Source organism: Spermophilus citellus (genome assembly GCF_964194105.1).
Source record: "Spermophilus citellus genome assembly, chromosome: 4".
NCBI lineage: Eukaryota > Metazoa > Chordata > Mammalia > Rodentia > Sciuridae > Spermophilus > Spermophilus citellus.
Window position 1 is genome coordinate 116,863,409 of NC_138185.1, and position 23,914 is coordinate 116,887,322.

General features: G+C 44.8%; 1 protein-coding gene across 5 annotated transcripts in view; it reads left to right on the top strand.

Moving 5' to 3' along the window:
- DAPK2 (death associated protein kinase 2) overlaps nt 1-23,914 on the top strand; it is a 128,950-nt gene that overhangs the window by 67,717 nt on the left and 37,319 nt on the right. For all 5 annotated transcript variants that reach the window (XM_081292558.1, XM_081292556.1, XM_081292559.1 and 2 more), the window contains exons 3-4: nt 6,819-7,040; nt 16,744-16,882. In XM_081292558.1, the coding sequence (XP_081148684.1) occupies nt 6,819-7,040; nt 16,744-16,882 (361 nt within the window). The remainder of the gene's footprint in view (nt 1-6,818; nt 7,041-16,743; nt 16,883-23,914) is intronic.

The window sequence follows — 23,914 nt, forward strand, 5'->3', positions numbered from 1 at the left end:
CAATCTGTGAGACAGGGATGGTTTTATATCTGTGTTAAGCACAAAGAAACTGAGGCTTGGAGTTATGTGATTTGCTAAAGATGGCAGAGGTAGAAATAGAACCTGGATCTTTTAAAAAAAATATATTTTTAGTTGTAGAGAGACACAATCCTTGTATTTTATTTATTTTTATGTGGTGCTGAGGATCGATCCCAGTGAGTGCCTCATACTTGCGAGGCAAGCGCTCTGCCACTGAGCCACAATCCCAGCCCAGAACTTGGATCTTTTGACTCTAAATTCTGAATTTGAGTGTTTGAGCTTGGAAACAGGTTGGTTGCTAAGGCAATGGGGGAAAGGGTCTTATTCCTGAGAATTAGGAGTGACTTAGTTGGAGAACTGGTATGTTGGGAATGGCTGGGGATAAGAGGCAGAGTCAGTCATAGAGTCTCCTCAGTGGAGCCTGGCCAGGTAGAGGAATGGAGAGGGTCCTCAGCTACATTATCCTCAGACTCCCCGGCGCTCCCCACCCCACCCCCACCCCCCACCCCCTACCCCCCACCCCCTCCCCACCCTATCCCCCCACCCCGTCAGGCTGATTTGATTCCTCCTGTCTTTGCCTTTGAGACACATTTGCTGAAGGTCCCATTCCTACTCTTGGGCTGCACCTGGGGTGGCCTGGAGTGGAAGTTCCTAAGCATTATCCTTACCCTATGACCCTGAAAACTTGCAGGGTAATTCCAGAGGAATTTTGGCTCATTGTTCTCTAGGGTGGGAAAAGGAACTGCAGTGATTGCTATGCGGAAGCCGGAGGAACATGATGCCACCTCTTTCTCTCTTGGAGTGCTTCCCATTTGATACCTCACATGGCATCTTGTCCCTGGGTTGTAGGGACCTTGCATTCTGTGCAGCTCCATCTCCATCTTGATAAAGTGGTGGCTTTGGGATGAGTCACTCAATTCATTGCCACTTTAGAGATGACTGAGGAGAATGAGTTAGATCTATTGTTTTCATAGACCTTACAAAATCTTCAGCAGCTGGCCCCTGGGAGTTGACAGAACACATCCAGTTGGCCATGGCTTGTCACAGAGGATGGGGGTGGGTGGGCAGTGGGAGTGGTCTGCCTGGATGCAGGCCCTGAGAATTTAACACCAATAATAAAATAAAGTGTAAAAAAATCATTATGTTTTTTATTATCAGCATATGCCAAGCTTTTAAACAAGAACAATAATAAAATATCTTCCTGGGAACTGAGGGTGTAGCTAAGTGGGAGAGTGCTTGCCTAGCATGTGCAAGGCTCTGGGTTCCATCCCCAGCACCTCAAACAAACAAATAAACAAACAAACAGAAACCCATACACGAAACTCCTCCCTTCTATGGTGGGTCTTCCCCCCACTACTTGGCACACCACTGCAAGCTAGTTACCTAGAGAGCTTCCCTGAAGCTGGAATCAGTAGACATGGATTTGTATCCTCACTTTGTTGCCTGGTTCAACTTCCAAGTCATTTAACCTCTCCAAGCCTCAGTTTTCTCATTGGTAAAATTGAACTAAGATAATGCCTGCAAAAATTTTTTTTTAAAAAAAGTGAGCCTGGCATGGTGGCACACATCATAATCCCACCCTTTTAGGAGGCTAAAGCAGAAGGATTACAAATTTGAGGCCAGCCTGAGAAACTTAGCAAGATCCTGTCTCCAAAAACAAAAACAAACCAACAAAAAAGGCTGGAGATGTATCTCAGTGGTAGAGCTCCTGGATTCAATCTCTAGTACTGCGAGGAAGAAGAAAAAAAGAAAAAGAAAGAATGTAAGATTAGTTTATAAAGAGAATAGTTATACTGCCCATATTGCTATGCAGATCTATCCCATAGTGTGACTTTTGGGTCATTTCAAGGTTATTCCCACTTCACAGTGAAGAATTTGGGAGGATTGAGTAAGGCTCTTCCATGCAGTTTAGGAGCTGGGGTTGGGACATTTCTGAGAACTGACAGGCTGTTCTAGGTGTACTTGTTTTGTGCAGTTCCTAGGCAGACAACAGGAGAACCTGTGTGAGGTGCCAACCTAGACCCTGCCAAATTTAGATGCAAGTACATTTGCCTTCAACCTAATCTCCACCCAGTCCCACTCTGTCTTCCCAAGTGCTGAGTGAGTGAGGAGCTGAGCCTTCTCAGAGAGGCATGTTCTTAGTAGAATTTCAAGAGAACGTAATGGCAGAGTAGGCAAGATAGTTTCTGTGTCTTGAGGATTTACTGTCCTTTGCTAAACCTTCTTACATGACTTTGCAAGTCAGCCTCAGGCACTAAGTTCCCACCTGTCCACACCTCCTGGCTTTCCTGCAGCTGGATGGCAAAGTTCCTTCTCAGACATGAGCTCATGATTTCCCAAACAACCCTGGGAGATGGGCAGAACAGGTTTTATTGTCTCCATTTGACAAGGGTGGAAACTAAGGCCCAGGGGCCTGCACAGGCTACTCAGGGTCACAGCTGGTTAATGGAAGGTCTCTGACTAGAACCTGTATCTCCTGATGCCAGCCCAAAGACAGAACTTTGAAGAGTGAAATGGAAACTTTCATTTCTGTTCAGAGTTGTCACAGGCTTTTTGGAATTTTCTGATAGGAAGCTTTTTCAGGTGACAGAGGGAGATATATGAACTGAGAAGGCAATTCCTTATCCATACCTATGAAACTCTTTTGTGCAGATGGGGAAGGGGATGGGAGGGGGTTGGGGAGATTGAACCCAGACTCTTATGCATACTAGATAAGTACTGATCACTAAGCTACATACCCAGCCCTATTTCTTCCCATAATTTTTGAATTAGTGTTGGCAATGACAATCTTTAGAGGTTGTCTGTCTCTCCTCTGCTCCCTTCCTACATGATTCCCTGGGTGTGACTCTCCTAAGAGAAGCCCTTACCACCTACCTGTCTCCCTCATAGCCCATCTAGTTGGCTTCCATACTATGGGGCCTCACCATCTGGCTGCAGAGCCTCTCTGGTGGACAGACAAATGCCTGTCACCATCACTCTCTTTACCTGCCCTTAGGTTTGCTGGTGCACTCTGACTGGGTAATAGGGCCATGTCAGGTTCAGCTTTTCTGAATCTGTCAGGAGTACAATGGTTATGGGGTAGTCCACTGCAATATTCCACTTCTCTTATCCCCTGTGGCCTAGGCAATCTGTCATAGATTGTGAATGAATACCACCGTAATTTTATTGCTGACTCTCTCAAGCAAAAACTGCTGGTGAGCTGAAGGAGGTGGTGCATGCCTATAATCCCAGCTCAGCTACTTTCAAGGCTGAGTCAAGAGGATTGTATATTTGAGTCCAGCTTCGACAACTAAGTAAGACTGTCTTAAAATAAAAAATAAAAAAGGGCTTGGGATATAACTCAGTGCTTACCTGGTATGTGCGAGTCTCTGGGTACAATCCTTAGTTTAAAAAAAAATGCTAATGGGAGAGATGCTCCTTCTGATTCCCTCTACTTCCCTTAAAGATCAAAGAATGCTGCAGGTAGATGTATAATATTGCAAATGACAGAAATGATAAGAGTAACAATGGTGTGGTTTCTTCATGTGTGAAACGGAGATAGAGGGATATTGTAAGTCAGTGGTTCTCAGCCCTGGCTGCCCATGAGTTACCAGAGAGCTTTTAAATATCTCTATCTCCAGGCTGTAGCTAAGAGCTAGGAGCTCAGAATCTCCAGGCTGAGACCTAGACCCCAGGAGTTTTAAAGTTTTCAGGGGATTCCAATATGCCACCAAGGCTGAGAACAAGTGCACTAGGATCAAAGAGTTGGCTAATTGTTTAGAACAGAGATATCCCTGCAAAGTGTAGTAGGACACATTTGTAATCCCAGCTACTTGAGAGGCTGAAGCAAGAGGATCTCAAGTTCAAGACCAGCCTCAGCAACATAGTGAGGCTCTGTCTCAAAAACCAAAAAGTCTTTGGGGTGTAACTCATTGGTAGAGTGCCCTCTGGTTTCTAGTCCCTGTACTGGTGGCAGGGGGCGGGGGGACAGGGATATTCCACATCTGGCTATTTTCTGGAATCATGGGGGAGGGGTTCTTTTAAAATTATGCCAATTTCTTAGCTATACATTCCAGACCATTTGAATCAGTGACTTTGGGCTATAGGTGCCTGTGCTCAGCTTTCACCTGAGCTAGTGGTTATGCTGATGCTGGGCCAACATTATAAATATTTCCAGTCTTCATAATTATCTAGCCAAGGAATCATGATTCCTATTTTACAGATAAAGACACTGATGTTCAGAGCAGGTAGCAATTTGAACCATGTGATAGCATAAATAAGTTCCTAAGGCCATGCCTCTCTGATCTTGAAGACTGATATTGTTGATCAATCTCCATTATGGGGGCTTGGGGCATGGCCCTGGAGAAGGGTGTTCTCTCTTCCCTAAATGGCTCAATCAGATGAGGTAAACCAGCCAGCTGTCTTTGCCCTCCCTGAGATGAGATTCCCCACAGCAGGTTGAGCACAGGGTCCTTCCCCAGTGAGGAGAGGTGAGATGCAAGGTGTGGCTTGGTATTTGGCTCCTCTTAGTCACCCACTCTCAAAATACTTTCTTTGGAGGGAGATTAAGTCTGTCCCAGTCATCTCCCAGTGCAATGCTGCTCTCACAAGGAAGAAACTCAAGAGGGAAAAGCAAACACTCATTTGCTTTTTGAGAGTTTGAGGAATTTTTCAGGCATGTGACATAGAAAAATGTCTCTGTTCCCCTCATAAGACAAAGAGTAGGCTATGTCAAGGTGACCTAAAACCTGTAGCTCTACTTGACAAAATTGCTTTTTGCCCTTCCCAAACCCTAATGTAGTCAAAACAGCTTGGGATTGGGACATGGGGGACTTGGTGCTACCACCTGCATGCTCTGTGAGCTTGAACAGCCCACTTAAAATCGTTCAGCTTCACATTCTCCATCAGACAAGTAGAAACTCAGGGCTGCTGTGACAAGGCCACAAGAACTCTGAAATGCCAATAGCCTCTTGAGGCATCAGAAGAAGAGGAGTGTGGCTGCGCTGGCACCAAGGCTCACAGCCGTCTGGAACCAGAAGGTTTGTCAAGTGTTTGCTGGCATTCTCTCAGGACCCAATGTCCCCAAGGCCAGAAGTAGCTCCTAGTGACCATCAGTGTTAGAGACACGCTGAATGCATTCCCTCTGGCTTCACTCCACCTGTATCAGTCCCTAGTGTATGGGCAACAGAGAACCAATGTTTGGGGTCTAAATAGCTGAAACTTTAGAGTTAGTGGACAGTGCAATATAAATTTGGCTCCAGAAAGCCTTCCATGCCCAGCCCGTCCCCAGGGACCTCTTTCTCCCCAGAACTCCCTCTGCACCTGTTGCCTGTGCCTTTGGTCCCTGCTCCTTACTGCCCAGCACACAGCAGATGCTCAGTGTTGAGTGAATGGGGGATGAGGAAGGAGACATTCATGAACCTGTGTTTGTGACATTTCTAAAGTGCTTGCCATAGAATGATGTATAAGTGTTGGTGTATCTATGCCTTGCTTGCTCAACATGACTTTCTTGTTGTCACTCAGTTTATTTTGAAGACCATCTGACTTAGGGTTTTTCTAATAATAGAATGGTCTAGATGTAATGCTATTTTCTGAGGTTGAGGCAAATATCCAGGGTATCTCATCACTCCAGAGCCACTAAGAGAATACTTCTTTAGTCTGGAGTTTGGTGGCCCCTTATTAAGCCATTAAGCTGAACTGTAAAACTTTCTGATCTGGGTGTGATGGCTCAAGACAGTAATCCCAGCTATTGGGGAGGTTGAGGCAGGAGGACTGCAACTTTGAGGTTGGTCTCAGCAATTTGATAAAAGCCCATCTCAAAACAAATATAAAAAAGGCTGGGGATGTGGCTCATGGGTAGAGCACCGTTGTATTTAAAATCTAGTACTAAAAACAAAACAAAACTTTCTGGGTTACCCAAGCAGTGGGTTTGTGGGGTGGCAAGAAAACCTGGGGCAGAGTAAAAAGGGATTATGAGAGGTGTGGCCACTGAAAGTCTGCAGGGACTTAGATCTGCCCCTGCTGATGGCCTGCTTAGAGATGGAGAAGCATAAGGTTGCTGCCCTTCTCTTGGGGGTGGGCTTCCCTTGGAGCACTTAGAAAAGCTGGCTCAGGGCTGCTTGCCCCTCTTGCATGGGCACCCTTTCATGGTTTTTGCCTTGAAAGGATGAAGTGAAGGATTCCTAGGCCCAGCCCCAGTTGCTACGGAGCAGGCCTTCACCCCTGTGACTGTCTGAGGGGCTTTGTGGACCATGGGTTAGGCAGCCAACTTTTGAGGCTTGGGTTTGGGATTAACACTGTGATGACCTCAGGCAAGCCAGTGCCTCAGTTTCCTAATTTTATAACTCTGTAGTCACACTGTTATGGTCTCCCACTATGATGATTACCCTTGTCAGGCTGCCTGTACCCCAACCTCCACCCCAACCAGAATACCTATCAAGACCACCTGCTTATAACACTGTGATTTCATCTGGTGGATTAGACTTGGGTGCCAGCTTTGCAAGGTGATGCTTTGTAAGGACAAGGCTGTCATCCTGATCAAGTCAATACTTTTCAGGGGCTTGGTGTTCACCTTTGTATACTTAGGATAACAATTTTTACATGCATTCCTAGTTAAAGGTAGAAGATTTATGAGCAGAAGGGAAGCCAAGTACCTGTGCCATCTTGGTCACTGGTTGTCAGCCAGGTGGGGATGCTGGCCAAGGGCATAATTTGTCCTGTTCTGGTAGAATGACTGAATTAGTAACACAGTAGCTGGCAGTGGGGGTAACTTCCCCAGTGGGCACAGGACATCCTAATTGTTTGTGTCTGTGTTCCTTCAGTGGCCAGTTTGCCATCGTGAAGAAGTGCCGGGAGAAGAGCACAGGACTGGAGTATGCAGCCAAGTTCATCAAGAAGCGACAGAGCCGGGCCAGCCGGCGGGGTGTGTGCCGGGAAGAGATCGAGCGGGAGGTGAGCATCCTGCGGCAGGTGCTGCACCCCAACATCATCACGCTGCACGACGTCTACGAGAACCGCACTGATGTGGTGCTCATCCTCGAGCTGTGAGTGAGGTGCCAGTGACCCACGGGGGCAGGAGGGGCGGGCAGGGTGGTGAAAGCTTTAGCTATGACCAACCTTTAGCAATGACCAACCCTAGCTCAGACCAGAGGTGAAGACAGTGGTGGGCAGTTTCTCTCTTCCTCAGTCACCCCCATGCTTCTTCTGAAACTGGACCAAAGGAGGGACAGACAAGCTTGCTGAGTAGCAAGGGCAGAGGGCGATGGTCTCAGTCTTGTTTTCATTGGTCCTGGGGATGGAAGGGAAGAACTGACTGGCGCTGGGTCATCTCCTGGCTGGAGGAGCATGAGGGAGGGTGAGAGGGGGCAGCGGGTGGGGTGGGGAGCAGGGGAGGCTGTCAGGAAGGGATCTGTTCTATGAGGAGGGGAAGAACAAACATCCTTTGAGCTCTATGACGCTCTTCTCCAGCCCTTTCCTGGGGAAAACCCACTGTATGTGTACTCTGTTTAACACCTTTATTGTTTCCTGATAGCTATTATTTAGAGAGGCCGACTATAGGCAAGCATTTTATGGGTGCATTACGTTTGTCATCTTGTTCAATCCTTACAACAACTGTGATGACAGAAATGTTGTCTAACACAGGAGTTATTTTGTATTCACTGAGCCAAGCACTTCTATTACCTGGTCTAGCCCTCAGAACAATGCTATCACATGATGACTCTTATTATCCCCATTTACAGACAAGAACACTGGCAGGCCAGGTCACTTATAAGCCAGGAAACGACAGGGCCAGGACTGGAGTCCATATGACTTGTGCAGACAGCTATAGACATGAGGCAGGACAACATTATGTTGGTCTAGGTGAGGAGGACTTCACAGTGGTTGGTGGAATTTGGATAGATGACACCAAGATTCCAGGGGTTGGTTGGCCACTGTCATGTTTACTTGGCACCTTCTCCAAAGAACAGAGAGTTAGGGCCCTGGCAAACAACAGGGTTTGAGTTGCACTGTGGCCCAGGTCACAGTGGCTATGTCTAGGAAAATGTTCTAGCTGGGCATGTTGGCACCTTCCTGTAATCCCAGCTACCTGGGAGGCAGAGTCAAGAGGATCTCAAGTTCAAGGCCAGCCTGGGCAATTTAGTGAGACTCAGCCTGGAATAAATTTTTATAAAAAATTTAAAAATAATGTTCTGAGCTTCATAAACATATGCATCTGCCAGTGAGCAGGGAAATGGGGGCATTTACCTCAGTGATCCTTGAACTTGGGTAGTTTACCTCATGGCTCCATTTCAGATCTCACCTGCAAACCAGGTAGCCATCCTTAACCTGCCAAAAAATTGGGTATACTACCTGACATTTGAAATCATTCTATTTTAAGAACTATCTTTTTGTTGGCAAGATATTTAAGAAGTACAAGATGGACTGGGGTTGTGGCTCAGTGGTAGAGCACTTGTTTAGCAGGTGTGAGGCCTTGGGTTCAATCCTCAGCACCACATAAAAATAAATAAGTAAAACGAAGGTATTGTGTCTATCTACAACTAATAATTTTTTAAAAAAAAGAAGTACAAGAGCGTTTGTATATTCTTGTATTTGATTCCAGCCCGATGTTTAAATGCATAGAATTGTCTGTGTTCTACCCTTCTATAGCACCCAGTGTCCATTCTGTTTTTCTTATATGTGTCCCTATGCCTGTCTGACCCAGATAAAAGCCTGATGTGTTCCCCCAGGGATGGCCTGCAGGGCTCGCAGTCAGCCATTAGTAATGGGCCCTCTTCTTGGGAGCTCAGGGGCACGCACCATCCATTGCATTGCACTGATGCTCCTGCCACTTGTCTGGGCTACTGTGCTTGTTGAGTTCTGACTATTCACAGTTTCTGTCTCCACTTCTAAGTTGTCTCATTTCTCTCGGCTCTCAGGATGCCTGTCTATGGAGTACTAAGGACTTTTTTTTTTCTTTTTGGTACTAGGGGTGGAACCCAGAGGTGCTCTACCACTGAACTACATCACCAGAGTCAGTATCTCACTAAGGTGCCCAGGTTGTCCTCAAACTTGTGATCTTCTTTCCTCAGCCTCCTGAGTTGTGTGTCATTGTGTCTGGCAGTGCTAAGGATTTTTAAAATTAGGAAAGACCCAAGTTCACTAAGACTATGTCTAAACCATGTGTGGCCAGAGTCTGAGAGGGAAGACCTCCAAGAAGAGGAATTCATGGGCTTTTTGTGCTTAGATTTGGTGAATCATGTTGGGCCTGTAGGAATCTTTGACTTCTGGGTTCTCGCTCTGCCCTCTAAGTTACTGGTTTTGCCTAGTAGTTGAACATGGGTGTTGGCGTCCACTTGCTCAGTTGAAACTGCTTAGTTATAGGTTTGATGGATTGTCCCATCCTGATTCCATGGCCCCTCTCAGCACCTTGTCTGGTATAGGGCTTATGTTTACTTTCTGCTAAAGCAGTTAGGAGGAGGAGGACATGACCAAACCTGACTCAAGCTCCTTTCAGCTGTCCTGATCCCATATGTGACTCCTTAGAAGGAGTTGCCTCTAGACATGGCTGCTGAAGGCAGGGTTGGGAAGAACTTAATTGTCCATAAAGTTGACTTCAGTATGGCAGGAAGAATATTCAAAATCTCAGTAGATTAACTCATGTCTTATATGGAAGAATATCAGCCTTCCAGTGAGGGCCAGGCAGGCCCCTCATTGCAGCCCCAACTACTCAGGACCTCCCAGACTCCAAGCTTGCAGAAAATGATACCCTGTGGTTACAAACCAGAGAATGGGGTGGTGGTGGGTGCAGCAGCTCTGGCAGCATTCTTCCCACTGCTACATAAGCAGATCATTTGTGCATACATTCCTGGAAGAGTTCTGGAAAGCATTTGGGCTGGCAGACCAACCTGCAGGGAGGAAGGAGACAAAGGTCAGGTTAGCAGGCAAGGAACAATCCTGGAAGGCTTGAGGAAGAGGCCAGGCTATTCATTTTGCTTTCCATATCAAAAAGCTAAGGAGATTTAGGTGTGAAATGAAGCTTGGAAGGAGATGGGAAATGACTCCAGAGCAGAGGTCATAGAGTCAAGAAGTCCTTGGTAGAAACTTTGTTGCTGGCCACATCGTGGTGGATACTCAGGAGGCTGAGGAAGAAAGGTGGCTTGAGACCACTATGCCCCTTGGGTGCCCACAGGCAATATTTAATAGTGAATAGCCACTGCTCTCAACCCTGTCTCTCTCTTCCTCTCCCTCCCTCTTCTTTCTCTCTCTCTCTCCCTCTTCCTCTGTCTCACTCTTGCTCCCCTCCCACTGTGGTGCTGGCATTTGAAGCCAGAGCTATGCTAGGCAAGTACTCTACAGTGAGATTTATCCCCAGGGTGGGACCCTGTCTCTTTTTAAAAAGAAAAGAAAGCAAAGAAAAAAGTAACTGTGTTCATGGGAAAAAGAAATAAATCCCAGGCTACTTGATTGGGCTTGGAAAAGAGGCAACTGAGCATTGATGTGAATGTCCCCAGCCTGGGTATCCAGGGCTTGGATAGTCACCCTGGATAGACTCCTCAGCCTTCCACTTTCTGAGTCTCTGGGAGAGATTCTAAGGGCTGCAATTACTGTTCCTTTTTTCATCCCAAGGAGATCATGTCACACCAGGTCTCCTGCCCAGGTCACATCTTCAAACAGATGACTAATTACTACTTTCCAAAGTCCTCACCCAGCCTCGGTTTTCACTTTAGTGGCTTTGGGGGTAACAGGATAGATAATCATTAGAATGATAATCTTTTACATTTATGCAACACTTTATTTAAAGTAGGAATAGTAGAATTATTATTTTAGACTGAGAGATTTGCTGGAGGTCATAGCCTTATTTAACCCAGTTGGGGGACTAGGAGTATAGAAGACAAGGGTGGGACTGGGTTCTGTGTTTCAGAGGTGACACAACAGATTTGAAAATCTGAAAAGGCTCTAGAGAGGCCCCTTGTCTATGCCAAGATTTTGCTGTCTATATGATACAAAATATTCTCCTATTACTTATTTATTCACTCATTTATTCATTCTTATGTGGTACTAGAGATTTAACCCAGGGATGCTGTACCACTGAGGTGTATTACTACCTCTTTTTACTTCTTATTTTGAGACAAGGTTTCACTAAGTTGCTGAAGCTGGCTGATCCTCCTGCCTCAGCATCCCAAGTCATTGGGATCATAGGTATGTGCCATAGTCCCTGGCCCATATTGATTTTTTTTTTTTTTTTGTACCAGGGATTGAACTCAGGGTACTTAACCACTAAGCCACATCCCTAGCTCTTTTACTTTTATTAATTTTGAGACAGGATCTCACTAAGTTGCTTAGGGCCTTGCTAAGTTGCTGAGGCTTGTCTAGAACTTGTGATCCTCTTTCCTCAGCTTCCTGAGTTGCTAGGATTACACGCATACACCACAGCTCCTGGCTCATATTAATATTTTAAATGTTTTGTTTCTTTCCTTTGTTTTATTCACCAAACTTCTTTGAATGGCGTTCTTATACTAGGTGCAGTGGAATCAAAGATAACCTGGCTGGGGAGAGAGTCAGATAAAGATATCCAGTGTGTTGAGGGCTTGGCTGTAACTGAACAGCAGGGAAGTTCCTGGGTGGCTTTCACTCTGCATCAACAGTTCAGGCTTTTCAATGTGGAGAGAACGTGGCAAGGGACCTGTGGTGGACTTGGACTTAGGACACCTGGGTCAAAATCTCGGTTGTATCACTTACTAGCTATGGGACCTTGGGCAAGTCACATACTCTCTTGGGACCTCAGTTTCATCATCTGAGGAATGGAGATAGTCATTCCATCATACCTCTCAGGGTAGATGAAAGGCACAAGTGAGAGAATGTCTGGGAAAGCACTTGCACAGGTGGCAAACTTTCAACGCAAATCAAGCCCTTTTCCACCTCCGCCACCCCAGCAGTGATACTGTGCGTGGTTTTAACTTCAAGAACTTTATCAAAGACCTTATAGCCTGTGCCCAACATTGCATCAAGATTCCTCCCACTCCCACCCCCACCCCAGAGGTGGTGATTAGACTGTTTTCTTCTCCTGTTTCACAAGAAGGAAAGCTGAGCCCTATAATTTTCACATGCCCCACCCCAAGGTCAAGGTTGAGTCTTTGGTGTAGAAGAATTGGGACCCTATCCTGGCCCTTTGACCCCAGTCTGCAACTCAAGGTGACTCCTGCAGCATCTGTGGGGGTGCTCCAGTTTCCAGCACCTGTCCCAGGTCAGTGTAGGGGTAGGGTGGGGCACCCAATGACTTCGCCATGAGACACTGGGAAAAGAGTGCACCAGACTCACCCCCAACACTAAGGTAGCCACTTCAGCCCTGTGAGCAGAGTGACACTGCAGCTCTTGTGGATGGTTTGTGCCAATGTACCATTCTTGTCTCACTCTCTTGTCTCCCTTTCACCTTCCTCCTGCTCTCTTTTTTCCTCTTCTTTTTTTATGCCATTGATTTGTTAGAAAAATTTGGTCATTTGACCTGGTAATTATCTCAGTTCAGATTTAACTTATTCCTTTCACAGTTATTCAGCACATTCCTCTGCCCCCTATATTTCCTATAAATTGGTAGTTAGATCTAAAGGAGGTGCCTTCCTATTGCTACTGTCCAATAGAAATGTAATATGAACTAAAAATGTAATTCTAGTTTTCTTTGTGTTGGGTCATACTGGCAACTGAACACAGGAGCATTCTACCACTGAGAAATATCCTTTTATTTTTTATCTTGAGACAAGTTCTCACTAAGTTGCTGAGGCTGTCCTCAAATTTGAAATCTTCCTGCCTCAGCCTCCCTATTTGCTGGGAATAGAGGTATATGCTACCACACCCAACTATTTCCCTCTCCTCTTCTTCTTCTTTCTGTTCCTCATGTATGGTACTGGGGATTGGACCCAGGATGTTCTACCATGAAGCTACATCCCCAACCCTTTAAATTTTTTTTTTTTTAAAATTTTGAAACAGGGTCTTACTAAGTTGCTCAGGCTGGTCTCAAATTTGTATTTTCTCCTGCCTCAGCCTCCCAAGTAGCTGGAATTACCAGGTGCCTCACCACACCCAGCTGCATGGATTCTTTTATTCCATTCCAATCTTAATTATATTACTCAAGACACACATACTTCATACAATGATCAATAGGTTACTGAACAGCTAAGAAAGAGTTTATGTAGCCACAGTGTTAAAGAGGTAGCACTGAGAGCAAAGGCAGAGAGCAGGCACAGAGGCAAAACCGTTACTGCAGATGGTCAGAGGAGATTAAGAACCAGCCTACGAACTTGTTGGGGGCTCAGAACTTGTTCAAGGAACTTGTCAAGTGGTCTGACAAGGTGATGGGGTAAAGGACCAGTGTGTCCTGTCTTAGGGGTCCTTCCCTGTATGCTTCAGGTAAGAGAGTTGAATCATTTGGTGGTCTAGTGTGTTTGATAAGCTCATGAACCTATTTTCTCTGAAGAAGCTTTGATATACTCATACATCCATCTGCCTCTGATTTAATTTGAGAAGTTCATAGGTGGTCATTTTTTTATTAGTACAATTAATCTATTCATCAGTTTGTGCCTTATGATTGTGCTGTGTAGCTTGGGGTTGTTCTTTTTTTGTAAGTTCTATATGTCCAACACCTAGTGGTTTAGCAGTTTGACCAGGAACATTACCAAGTCATGCTGCCTTAGCACTTGACTCAAAATGCAGTAACTCAGGGCAAACTGCTGCTTCATAACTCAGGGCTAACTCCAGAGTAACTCAGGGTTGGGCACGAGCTGAAAACTGCTGTTCCATACTACGTGGAGTAACTCAGAGCAGGGTCACAGCTGGCTCTCTACAGTCTCTAAATTCTTAACTGATCCCAGCATCAAATCCAAAGTTTGTTTACTTTGGTGCCAGAAATTGAACCCAGGGCCTCACACATGCTAAGCCAGTGCTCTAACACTGAAGTGCTTTCCTAGCAACTACAAAGTTTAAAGTCCAAAGTCTCATCTAAATATCATCTAAATCAGTTATGGTGAGACTCAAGGTATGATTCATTCTAGGCAAATTGCTTTCCAGTTACGGATTTGTGACATAAAATGTGTTATATACTTCCAAAATACAATGGTGAGACAGGCATGGGATGGACATTACCATTCCAAAAAAGAGAAATAGGAAAGAGGAAAAGAGTGACAGGTTCTTTTTTTATTTTTGTACTGGGGATTGAACCCAGGGGTGCTTAACCACCGAGCCACACCCTAACCCTTTTTTATATTTTATTTAGAGACAGGGTTTCACTAGATTGCTTAGGGTCTTTTTTTTTTTTTTTTTTTTGCTTAGGGTCTTGATAAATTACAAGGCTGGCTTTGAACTCACGATCCTCCTGCCTCAGCCTCCCGAGCCTCTGGGATTACAGGCGTGCACCATTGTGCCTGGTGGGAGTGACAGGTTCTGAGTCAGTCTAAAACTTGAGACTCCAGAGTACTTTTTGGCTTAATGCTCTGCCCTTCAGGCCCTCTGGGACAGAGGTCCTGTCCATACAGCTTTGGGTGGCCCTGCCCTCGTGCTTTTGCTATGCACAGCCCATGCCTCAGTTCTCAAGGATTCTCTTGGCAGGAAGCACACCTGTGGCTCAATTGGTTTGAAGTCTCAAGGACTCCCATTCCAGGGAAACCTAGGTGGAGGCAGCCATACCCACGTGACTTTGCTTCACACAAAGCCCACAGCAGGGCTCCTCTGGGAACCACACCGGAAGTGTGTGATGATGATAGAGTTGGAGAGCCCACCCTATGAGGCAGCTCTGGGTAGTGAGCCCTCCTATGGTGGTTCTATCCCCCAGGCCCTGGCACTATGGGTCTGTGATGGGAGGGGCAGCCCCCTTTTCCCTCCATGATCCCTGAAATGACTTCAGGGTCTTTCTATCATTGTCTGGGACAGTAGATTGACTAATCTCCCTATTATTATTAGATTAGATGGCTGACTAATCTCCCCCATTGTCTTGATGAGTAGCAGCTGGCTTCCCTTGACATGGCTGATCCAGATTAATCTATTTATGAGCAATCCTTGGCCACACCTTTGTTCTCTCCTAAACAGGTTTGCTCATTTTTTACCCCCAATGGAGTAGGCTGAGAATTTTTCCCACTTTTAAGTTATCTTGTCTTTTTGATAAACAATTCCATCTTTAAAATATTTCTCAGCTGGTCACAGTGGCATGTGCCTGTGATCCCAGCAGCTCAGTAGACTAAGGCAAGAGGATTGCAAGTTGGAGGCTGGCCTGGGCAACTTAGCAAGACCTTGTCTCAAAACAAAAATTTTAAAAAAGGATTGGCAAACTGAGAGTGGTAGTACATGCCTATAATCCCAGCAACTCAGGAGGCTGAGGCAGGAGGATCCCAAATTCAAAGCCAGGCTTAGCAACTTAGTTGTATCCTAAGCAACTTAAGAGAGAGACTCTGTATCAAAATAAAAAAGGGCTGCAGGCATAGTGATAAAATACCCCTGGGTTTATTCCTCAGTACTGTAAAATAAAAATTTGTAAGACAGGGTGAGCAACTCAGTGAGACAAAATAAGGCTGGGGATGTATGTGGCTTAGTGGTCAAGTGCCCCTGAGTTCAATCCACCCCCCTCAAAAAAAAAAAATAAATAAATAAAGGATGGCAATGTAGCTTAGATGTAGAACACTGCAGGATTCAATCCCCAGTGCTACAAAAAATTTAAAAAAATAAAAATAACTAAGAATAAAATAAATAATAAATTAAAAAGATAAAAATTGAAATTAAAAAGAGAAAACATTTCTTTTTACTTACTGTGAGCAGTCAAGAGGAACCAGGTCACTCTTTCAACATTGTACTTAGAAATTTTCTCAGCCAAATATCTAATTTCTTCATTCAACCTTCCACAAATCACAGCATATAAACAAAATTCAGCCAAGTTCTTGGCTACTTTGACTTTTTCTTCATTGCCCAGCATCTTGTTCCTTATTTCCATCTGAAACCTCATCAGAATGGCCTTTACCCTCCATATTCCAACTAACATTCTATTCATGACCACTAAGGCATTATTCTCTTAGAAGACCGAGAATCTCCTCCTGTTCTTCTAAGCCCTCACCAAAATCACCATTCGTAACCCTTTCATGACAACATGGACTGGGTGGTTTATTTAAACAGAAATTTATTTCTCATGCTTCTGGAGGCTGGAAAGCCCAAGATCAAGGCACCAACAAATTTGGTGTCTAGTAAGGACTCACTTCCTCATAGATAGCATCTTTCCTGTACCCTTGCTAGGCAGAAGAGGTGAATGAGCTTTCTGGGGGGTCTCTTTTATAAGGGCTCCAATCCCATTCATGAGGCCTCCACCTTCATGACCTAATCACTCCCCAAAGGCCCCACCTTCCAATATCATCACCTTGGGGGTTAGAATTTCAAAATATGAATTTGGGGGGGACACAGGTATTCAGACCATAGCATTATTCCCCAATGCTTCTTTCCATTCTCTGCCACATCAGTCATACAGAGAAGATGGTAACTGCCAGGATAACCAGGGACCTGGGCCTAAGTGTCAGCAGAGACCTTTCTGGCAATATCCTCAGGGTGATTTGTGCCCTTGACCCCCAAAAGAAAGAATACAGCAATCAGTGTTTGATGTTGCTTGGACAAGATCCTAGGCAGGGCAAGGGGGATTCTGCCTTCCAGGATGCCTGGGGGTCAGGTGCAGGGTGCACCCATCCACCTGGCCTCATGACACACAAGGCTGACCGGGCCTGGGCCCTTCCTGCTGGTGTCTTGCAGAGTGTCTGGTGGAGAGCTGTTTGATTTCCTGGCCCAGAAGGAGTCGCTGAGTGAGGAGGAAGCCACCAGCTTCATTAAGCAGATCCTGGATGGGGTGAACTACCTTCATACAAAGAAAATTGCTCACTTTGATCTTAAGGTCAGTAAGGGGAATAAAGGAAAATCAGCATAGGGAAAAGGGGTCCAGTCCCTCCCAATGTCATTGCCAGGTGGGGCCCAGTGCCCACTTGGCTCTCTTCCCTTACTTTAAAATTCAAAAACTGAGGGCAGCTGGGCACAGTGTCACTCTCCTATAATCCTAGTGATTTGGGAAGCTAAAGCAGGAAGATTGCAAGCTCATGGTCAGCCTGAGCAATGTAGTGAGACCTTCTCTCAAAAATAAAAAGGGGCTGGTAGCTCAGGGGTAGAACAGCCTCAGGTTCAATCCCTAGCACTTTAAAAACCAAAAAGAAAAAAAAGAAAGAAATCCTGAGGGCTAGGGATATAGTTCAGTGGTAGAGCACTTGCTTAGCATACACAAGGCTCTGGATTCAATCCCCAGCACTGTTAAAAAAAAAATAAGTAAAATAAAAATCAATGAGTTAATTAAATAATTGAAACCCTGAAATGATGCATGGTAAGTGTCCACCTCTTCAGAATCATTTCATCTATCAGACTTTCTGCAAATTAGGGCTGACTTCAAGAAGCTTTTTAATCAACTACAGGCACCTTTTCTCTTCCAGGGGTCAGGTAGGACATAGATTTTAAATAAGTAGACCAATGACAGGAAACTTAAAACCAAACCCATTTCACAAGATTGAACTATTCAGTAACAAAGAGCTCTGTCCTGAGTGGGTGGAGGGTTTGGAGAATTGTTAAAGTTGGCTGCCTCTCTGGTCCCTGGGAGCACGGTGCAGCCTCCAGCATTCCTTCACCAGAGACTATAAATCTTTGAGCCCAGGGACCACTGGCTGCCCTCTTCCATCCGACCCCAAACACTGGACATAAACTGCTTCCAGAGCCCACTGATCATTTGTGGTAACTGGCATTGAGAGTTGATAAAGTTCACTCTGACCACATAGGACTTCATGAAGAAAGAATGTGGTCAAAGTAGAAGGATCTGTTCCTTAGTAACTGACCTCAGTCACACAGACATCTGATGAGCCTTGCAGATACCTAACGAATAAAGGTCTTTGAACTTGTGGTCAGACCCATGTTTCTAGGAAGGAGACCCATTCATCCTTCCATCCAAAAATCCCTGTGGTCTTTTACCCGGCTCTCTCCTGGATGCCTGGATATTGCTGAGACGCAAAATCACCTGAGGCCTGTCATGGCTTAGTACAGAAGATAGATCAATGGCTCTAAATGTATGATAGAGAGAAGCACAAGGGCACTGGGGATCCAAATGAGGATATACCTAAGACTGGGGTATCAGAGAGGGCTTCCTAGAAGAGATGGTATTTGAGTTGAGTGTCCTGAAGGACTCACAGGTGTTAGCAGAGGGGAAGGCCCTTCTGAGGAAGAGAGGCCAGCAGATTACACATCATGAAACAGCACAGTTCATTTAGGGAAGTACAGGCAAAGGGAATATGTGCTAAGTGGCTGGGAAATAGGCCAGGAGAGGGGCAGGAGGCAGACAAAAGGAGTGGGAGCTAAGCCAAGGAGGTTGCACTTTACCTGAGAGATACAGAGGCCAGGTGAGCAGGGGTGTGTTTTGGAGCCATCCCTCTGGCTGGAGTATGGATAGGATGGGGATGGCCTGGCAGCTGGGGGCCCAGCTAGCAGGCTGATAATCTGGGTGAGACATGAGGAAGGATGGATCCAAGATCTGTTGCAGGGCTGGGGTTGTGGCTCAGTGGTAGAGCACTTGCCTGGCATGTGTGAGGCCCTGGGTTTGATCCTCAGCACTTCATATAAATTAATAAATAAAATAAAAGATCCATTGACAACTAAAAATATATATTTAAAAAAAGATCTATTGCAGAGGTCAAACTGAGGATCGATTTGGTACCTAATTCAACGCGGAGATGAGGGAGAGGGCAAGGTCCAGAATGACATGCAAGTTCTGTCGTGGGGGACTGGCCCAGAGAAGCTATGGCATGCTCGTAGTCTCACTGCTGTGCCAAGGTGTGGGCTCAGTTCCCTCACATAGGTTCCTGCCCCAGCTCTTACCCTGCCTCACAGGGTGACCTGCTGTGAATCCCCTTAGCAAGGCCCCCTTGTTATGTTGATTATCACAGTATTTTGAATTTAGAAAATGTTTCTCTGGGGTGTTGAGTAAAAGTTGGGATCACACAGGAGGGTGACGCCTGGGCAGGCCTTGGACTTCAGGGTGGTGATACACTGAACAGGAAATGCTCTGCCTAAACTGCACCTGGGTCTCCTTCCCGTGGACAATTAACTTGTTGTTTTCTTGTGTCTGCTGGCTCCAGAAGACGGTCTCAAAATGGGCTCCTTTGTCTTTCTCTTGCTGGAGCCCGCAGGCCTGATACTGAAACAGGTTCATGGTGTTTGGTTTGCTTCTGTGGCAGATCATGTGGTGCAGGCAGGCTGGCTTGGAGTCAGCCAGGTGGGACTTTGCTCCTCACTTCCATGTACCAGGATACATCTGAACCTCAGTTTTTCTTCTTGGATGCAACACATTTTTGTTGCAAATAACAACAGCTACCTGGCAGAGTTGTTGTAACAGAGAGAAGAGGCATGAAGTGCTGAATATGGAATATGTGCACTGTAATAATAATTGTTATTGTTATTCCCCTTCCCAGAATAGAGGAAAAGAGAAGACAACTCATTAGTGTTTTGGGATCTGATAGGCTAAGGAAACGTACTCTGCTAATGCAGTTCTCAATTGCCCAGCAGAGAGCTGAGATTGATTGCTAGGTGGAACTGCTGGTGGGGCCTGGGCTGGTATCTAGCTCCTGGGCTCAGTCTGAACATTTCCCATGACCAAGAGGCAGCCCAGGTTTCCCTGGAAGCATGTAGGGTGGTGATGCTGCTAATCCCCACCCATGGCCGTATATCCTTACAGTGTATGGACTCTGAGCTTTCTAACTACCTGACTCATCGGTCCCTTCACTCAGGCCCAGCTCAGCAACTTGGGGAAGTGATGAGTAGCTGGAACTCAGAGACATCCCCTCATGGTTGAATAGACGCTTCATGCATTCAGAATGTGGGTAATGTGTGTCTCCTGGCTGGAACTTTCTTTTTTCTTTTAACTTTCTTCTCTCTCTTTCTCTCTCTCTTCTGTAATGGGGCTCCAACTCAGGGCTTTGTGCATGCTAGGCAAGTGCTCTACCACTGAGCTACATCCCCAGTCCTTTTTGTTTTTTATTTTGACACAGGGTCTCACTAAGTTGCCAAGGCTTCATAAACTTTTAATTCTCCAATCTTGCTCTCCCAAATTGCTGCAATTACAGGCATGTATGTACCACTCTGTCTAGCTTGAGCTGGGTCCTTGCTACCCATAGGATACATGAATCCATTCTCAGAATGGCATTCAGACTTTTCTTGCACTGTCTTAGCCCTGTTTCTGGCCTCATTTGCCCTTCCCCACTCCAAAACACCAGCCCTGCACATTCTGGCCTTTCTCCTCCTCCTGTTCATGCTGCTCTCATCCAGGATGCTGCTGCTCTTCCTTTTTCCTCCCCAGTGACTTCCTGATCATTCTTCAAGGCCAGCAGAAGTGGCATTTCCTTTAGCCTTTGCTATCTCTGCAACCTCCAAAAGTATAACTAAGAACTAACCTGCTGGCCAGGCATGGTGGTACACGCCTATAATCCCAGTGGCTCAGGAGGCTGAGGCAGGAGGATTGCGAGTTCAAAGCCTCACCAACTTAGTGAAGCCCTAAGCAACTTAGTGAGACCCTGTCTCTAAATACAATATTTTTTAAATGTCTTGGGATATGGCTCAGTGGTTAAGCTCCCCTGGGTTCAATCACTAGTACCAAAAATAAATAAACAAACTAGCTGCTTCTCTGCTTTTGCTGCCCTTTGTACAAATTTCTGCTAAGAGCATGCATCATTACGAATCACTTTCTTTTTTTTTTTTTTTTTTTTTTTTTTTAAATTTACTAATTTTTTTTTTTTAAAGAGAGAGTGATAGAGGGAGAGAGAGAGAGAGAGAATTTTTTTAATATTTATTTTTTTAGTTCTCGGCGGACACAACATCTTTGTTGGTATGTGGTGCTGAGGATCGAACCCGGGCCGCACGCATGCCAGGCGAGCGCGCTACCGCTTGAGCCACATCCCCAGCCCACGAATCACTTTCTTCTGCACGGTGCTTGCCATATGATGAGTCACTCTGTGTTGAATGAATGAATGGATACCTTAGTGAAGAACAAATGTGCTTATGGATGTGCAAGGCCCTTTCATGTCTCACTTGGAAAATGTAAATGAGGTTACAGGAAGAGTTTAATTCACTAATGTGAACATATCTTGAGGGCCTGCTATAATCCAGAGGGGAGAGTGACAAATATCAATGTGACATGGCACCTGCCCTCCAGGGGTCTACTGTGTACAGGGAGATGCACACAGTGACTCCATGGGAGGCCATATGAAATAAACACTAATGGATTCTCACCAAATAATGCCTGCTTCCAAGGGGTGAGCTCTTTGTGTGAGCAGAGTGGAGATCATCCTAGTGTGTATTGCAAATTCACCATAGATGTGGTAAAGTGGGGTTGGTAAGGGTAGATGATGTTGAAGTTATACAGATGGAAGGGACACTGAGGCTGGTTGCCCCTCAGTGCCAGGTGGCACCTGACAAGCCTCCTGCAAGACAAATAACTAGCAAGTGAGGCTCAGTGCCATCCAGGAACCTCACCCATTTCAACACAAATAAAGGTCTTCTAGGGAGTATTTGTACATGGTTTTATGCTTATTTTGGATTTGGGAGTTTTCCCTGAGTATGGGTGTGTCCCTTCTTTCCCATACCCACCCTAACCTGATCCAATTTGAAAATCTGAAATGGAAGAGTCTCCAGGACTAAGGGTATTTTAAGCAAAAGAACAAATCATGAGAAATTATTAAAATTGGATGCAAGCCAAAACTCTGAGCGGGCCTTTTGATTTACCCCTGTAGTGCCTGGAATCATCCTCTGTGCTGTTCTTAGGTTCATAGTGTGATCAGGACCACTGGTTAAGCTTTCCTAAGAATGATAATGATAATGCTTTAAGTGTATATGGAATTTTCTAGAATGTAGCATGCTTACACATCTTTTTTTCTCATTTAACCCATTGAAGTAGAAGATATCTCACTTTTTTTAACATATAAAGCAATTGAAATTCAGAGAGATTAAATAATTTGCCAAGAATCACACAGATATTGAATGATGAGGACTTGAACTTAATCAGAGAAGAAACTCTAAGAAAAGCTGGGTTATTTCACCAGATGCTAACAGTCCAGATTTTTTATTTCCTTAATTCATGCTTTTTACACACAGTTAATCCAAGGTCTATACTGTGCTATAAACATATTCTTTACATAGTTAATTTCTCATCTGGTTACACTGTTTTCCCTTTCTAATAAGCGATCCCTCCAATTTAAAAAAATTATATGTTATGAATTGTTATAGAATGTGATGCATTTGAGAGTTAGGAACTGGTATGGGCTTGGGGCACAGGAATACAGAGGCAAAAGAGAACTGTGGTCTTCAGTCTGTGTGTGGGTAGACATGATCCCCACTTTTAAAATGAGAAAACTAAAATAAAAATGCCATCCTTTCTCCTTTTTTGTCTCATGTCCTTTCCCATCACTGTTAGGCTTCTTGCTTCTCCAGTAGCCCACTGCCCTGCACTGAACCCTGCATAGGCCTGACCTCACTGAAGCCTCATGTGTCCAACTAGAACTTTTTGGGGGAGGGTACAGGGGATTGAACTCAGGGGTACTTGGTCACTGAACCACAGTGTTTTATTTAGAGACGGGGCCTCACTGAATTGCTTAGCTCCTTGTTTTTGCCGAGGCTGGCTTTGAACTCATGCTCCTCTTGCCTCAGCCTCCTGAGCTGCTGGGATCACAGGTGTGCACCACCATGCCTGGCTCCAACTAGAACTTGTTAAGTCACATCCACAGCCACCATTAGCCCTGCCCTTGCAGTGGAACTCAGCAGGAATGAAAGAGTATAATTCTGGAAGCAATTAAGGGGGCAGAAAAATCTTGACAGTCAAAAGTCCTGGGCTTAAACCTGGTTCTACTACTTATTAGTTGTGTGGCTTCTAATAAATTACTTAATTTTTGTGAGTGTGGCGGTGCACACCTTGAATTCCTGGAGATGGAAGGATGAGGCAGGAGATTCCAGGCTAGCCTCAGCAACTTAGTGAGATGCTGTCTCAAAATAAAATAAAGATGCTGAGAATATACCTTAGTGGTAGAGCACTAGTGTAGTGAACACAAGGTCCTGGGTTCAGTCCCAGTACCATTAAAACCAATATCAGGAAAGAAAGAAAGAAAGGATGGAAGGAAGGAAGGAAGGAAGGAAGGAAGGAAGGAAGGAAGGAAGGAAGGAATGAGGCTGGGGTTGTAGCTCAGTGGTAGAGCACTTGCCTAGCATGTATAAGGCACTGGGTTTGATTCTCAGCACCACATAAAAATAAATAAATAAAATAAAGATATATATATATATATATATATATATATATATATATATATATATATATATATATATAAACTCAGAGAGTAATCTACTTTAATGAGGTTCTGTTCAGTAGTTTTCTGATAACAGCAAGATCCCTGGGGGGAAAATGTATGTGCACACATAAATTTACTATGTTTCACTGATGTTACACACCATTTACAAATAACTAAATACAATATAACATTCTTTATTGTATATTCCACAGAGCAGAATGATTCTCATAGAACTCTTTCCTTGGTTCTTGTGAAACTCTTGTATCAGTTCCAACCTATGGTTGTAGCTAAGTAATGACTGTAGTTCTGACAAGAATATTGGCTAAAATTTTTATTTCCACTAAGTAAGGTGAAAATGAAATAAACATGTTGGAACTTATTTGCTAAAGACATAAGTGACTTCTTTGCTGAATGGGACAGCGGTTTTTGAATATTGGAAGAATGCTTCATTTTCTGTGCTATTCACACAAAAATGGCTGCAGACAAGGCACCCTTTAAGTTGAATTTGTTATTAAGTGATCTTCATAATTTTTTAAAGTCTAAAATCAAAGAGAAAATAAGTTGGGTCT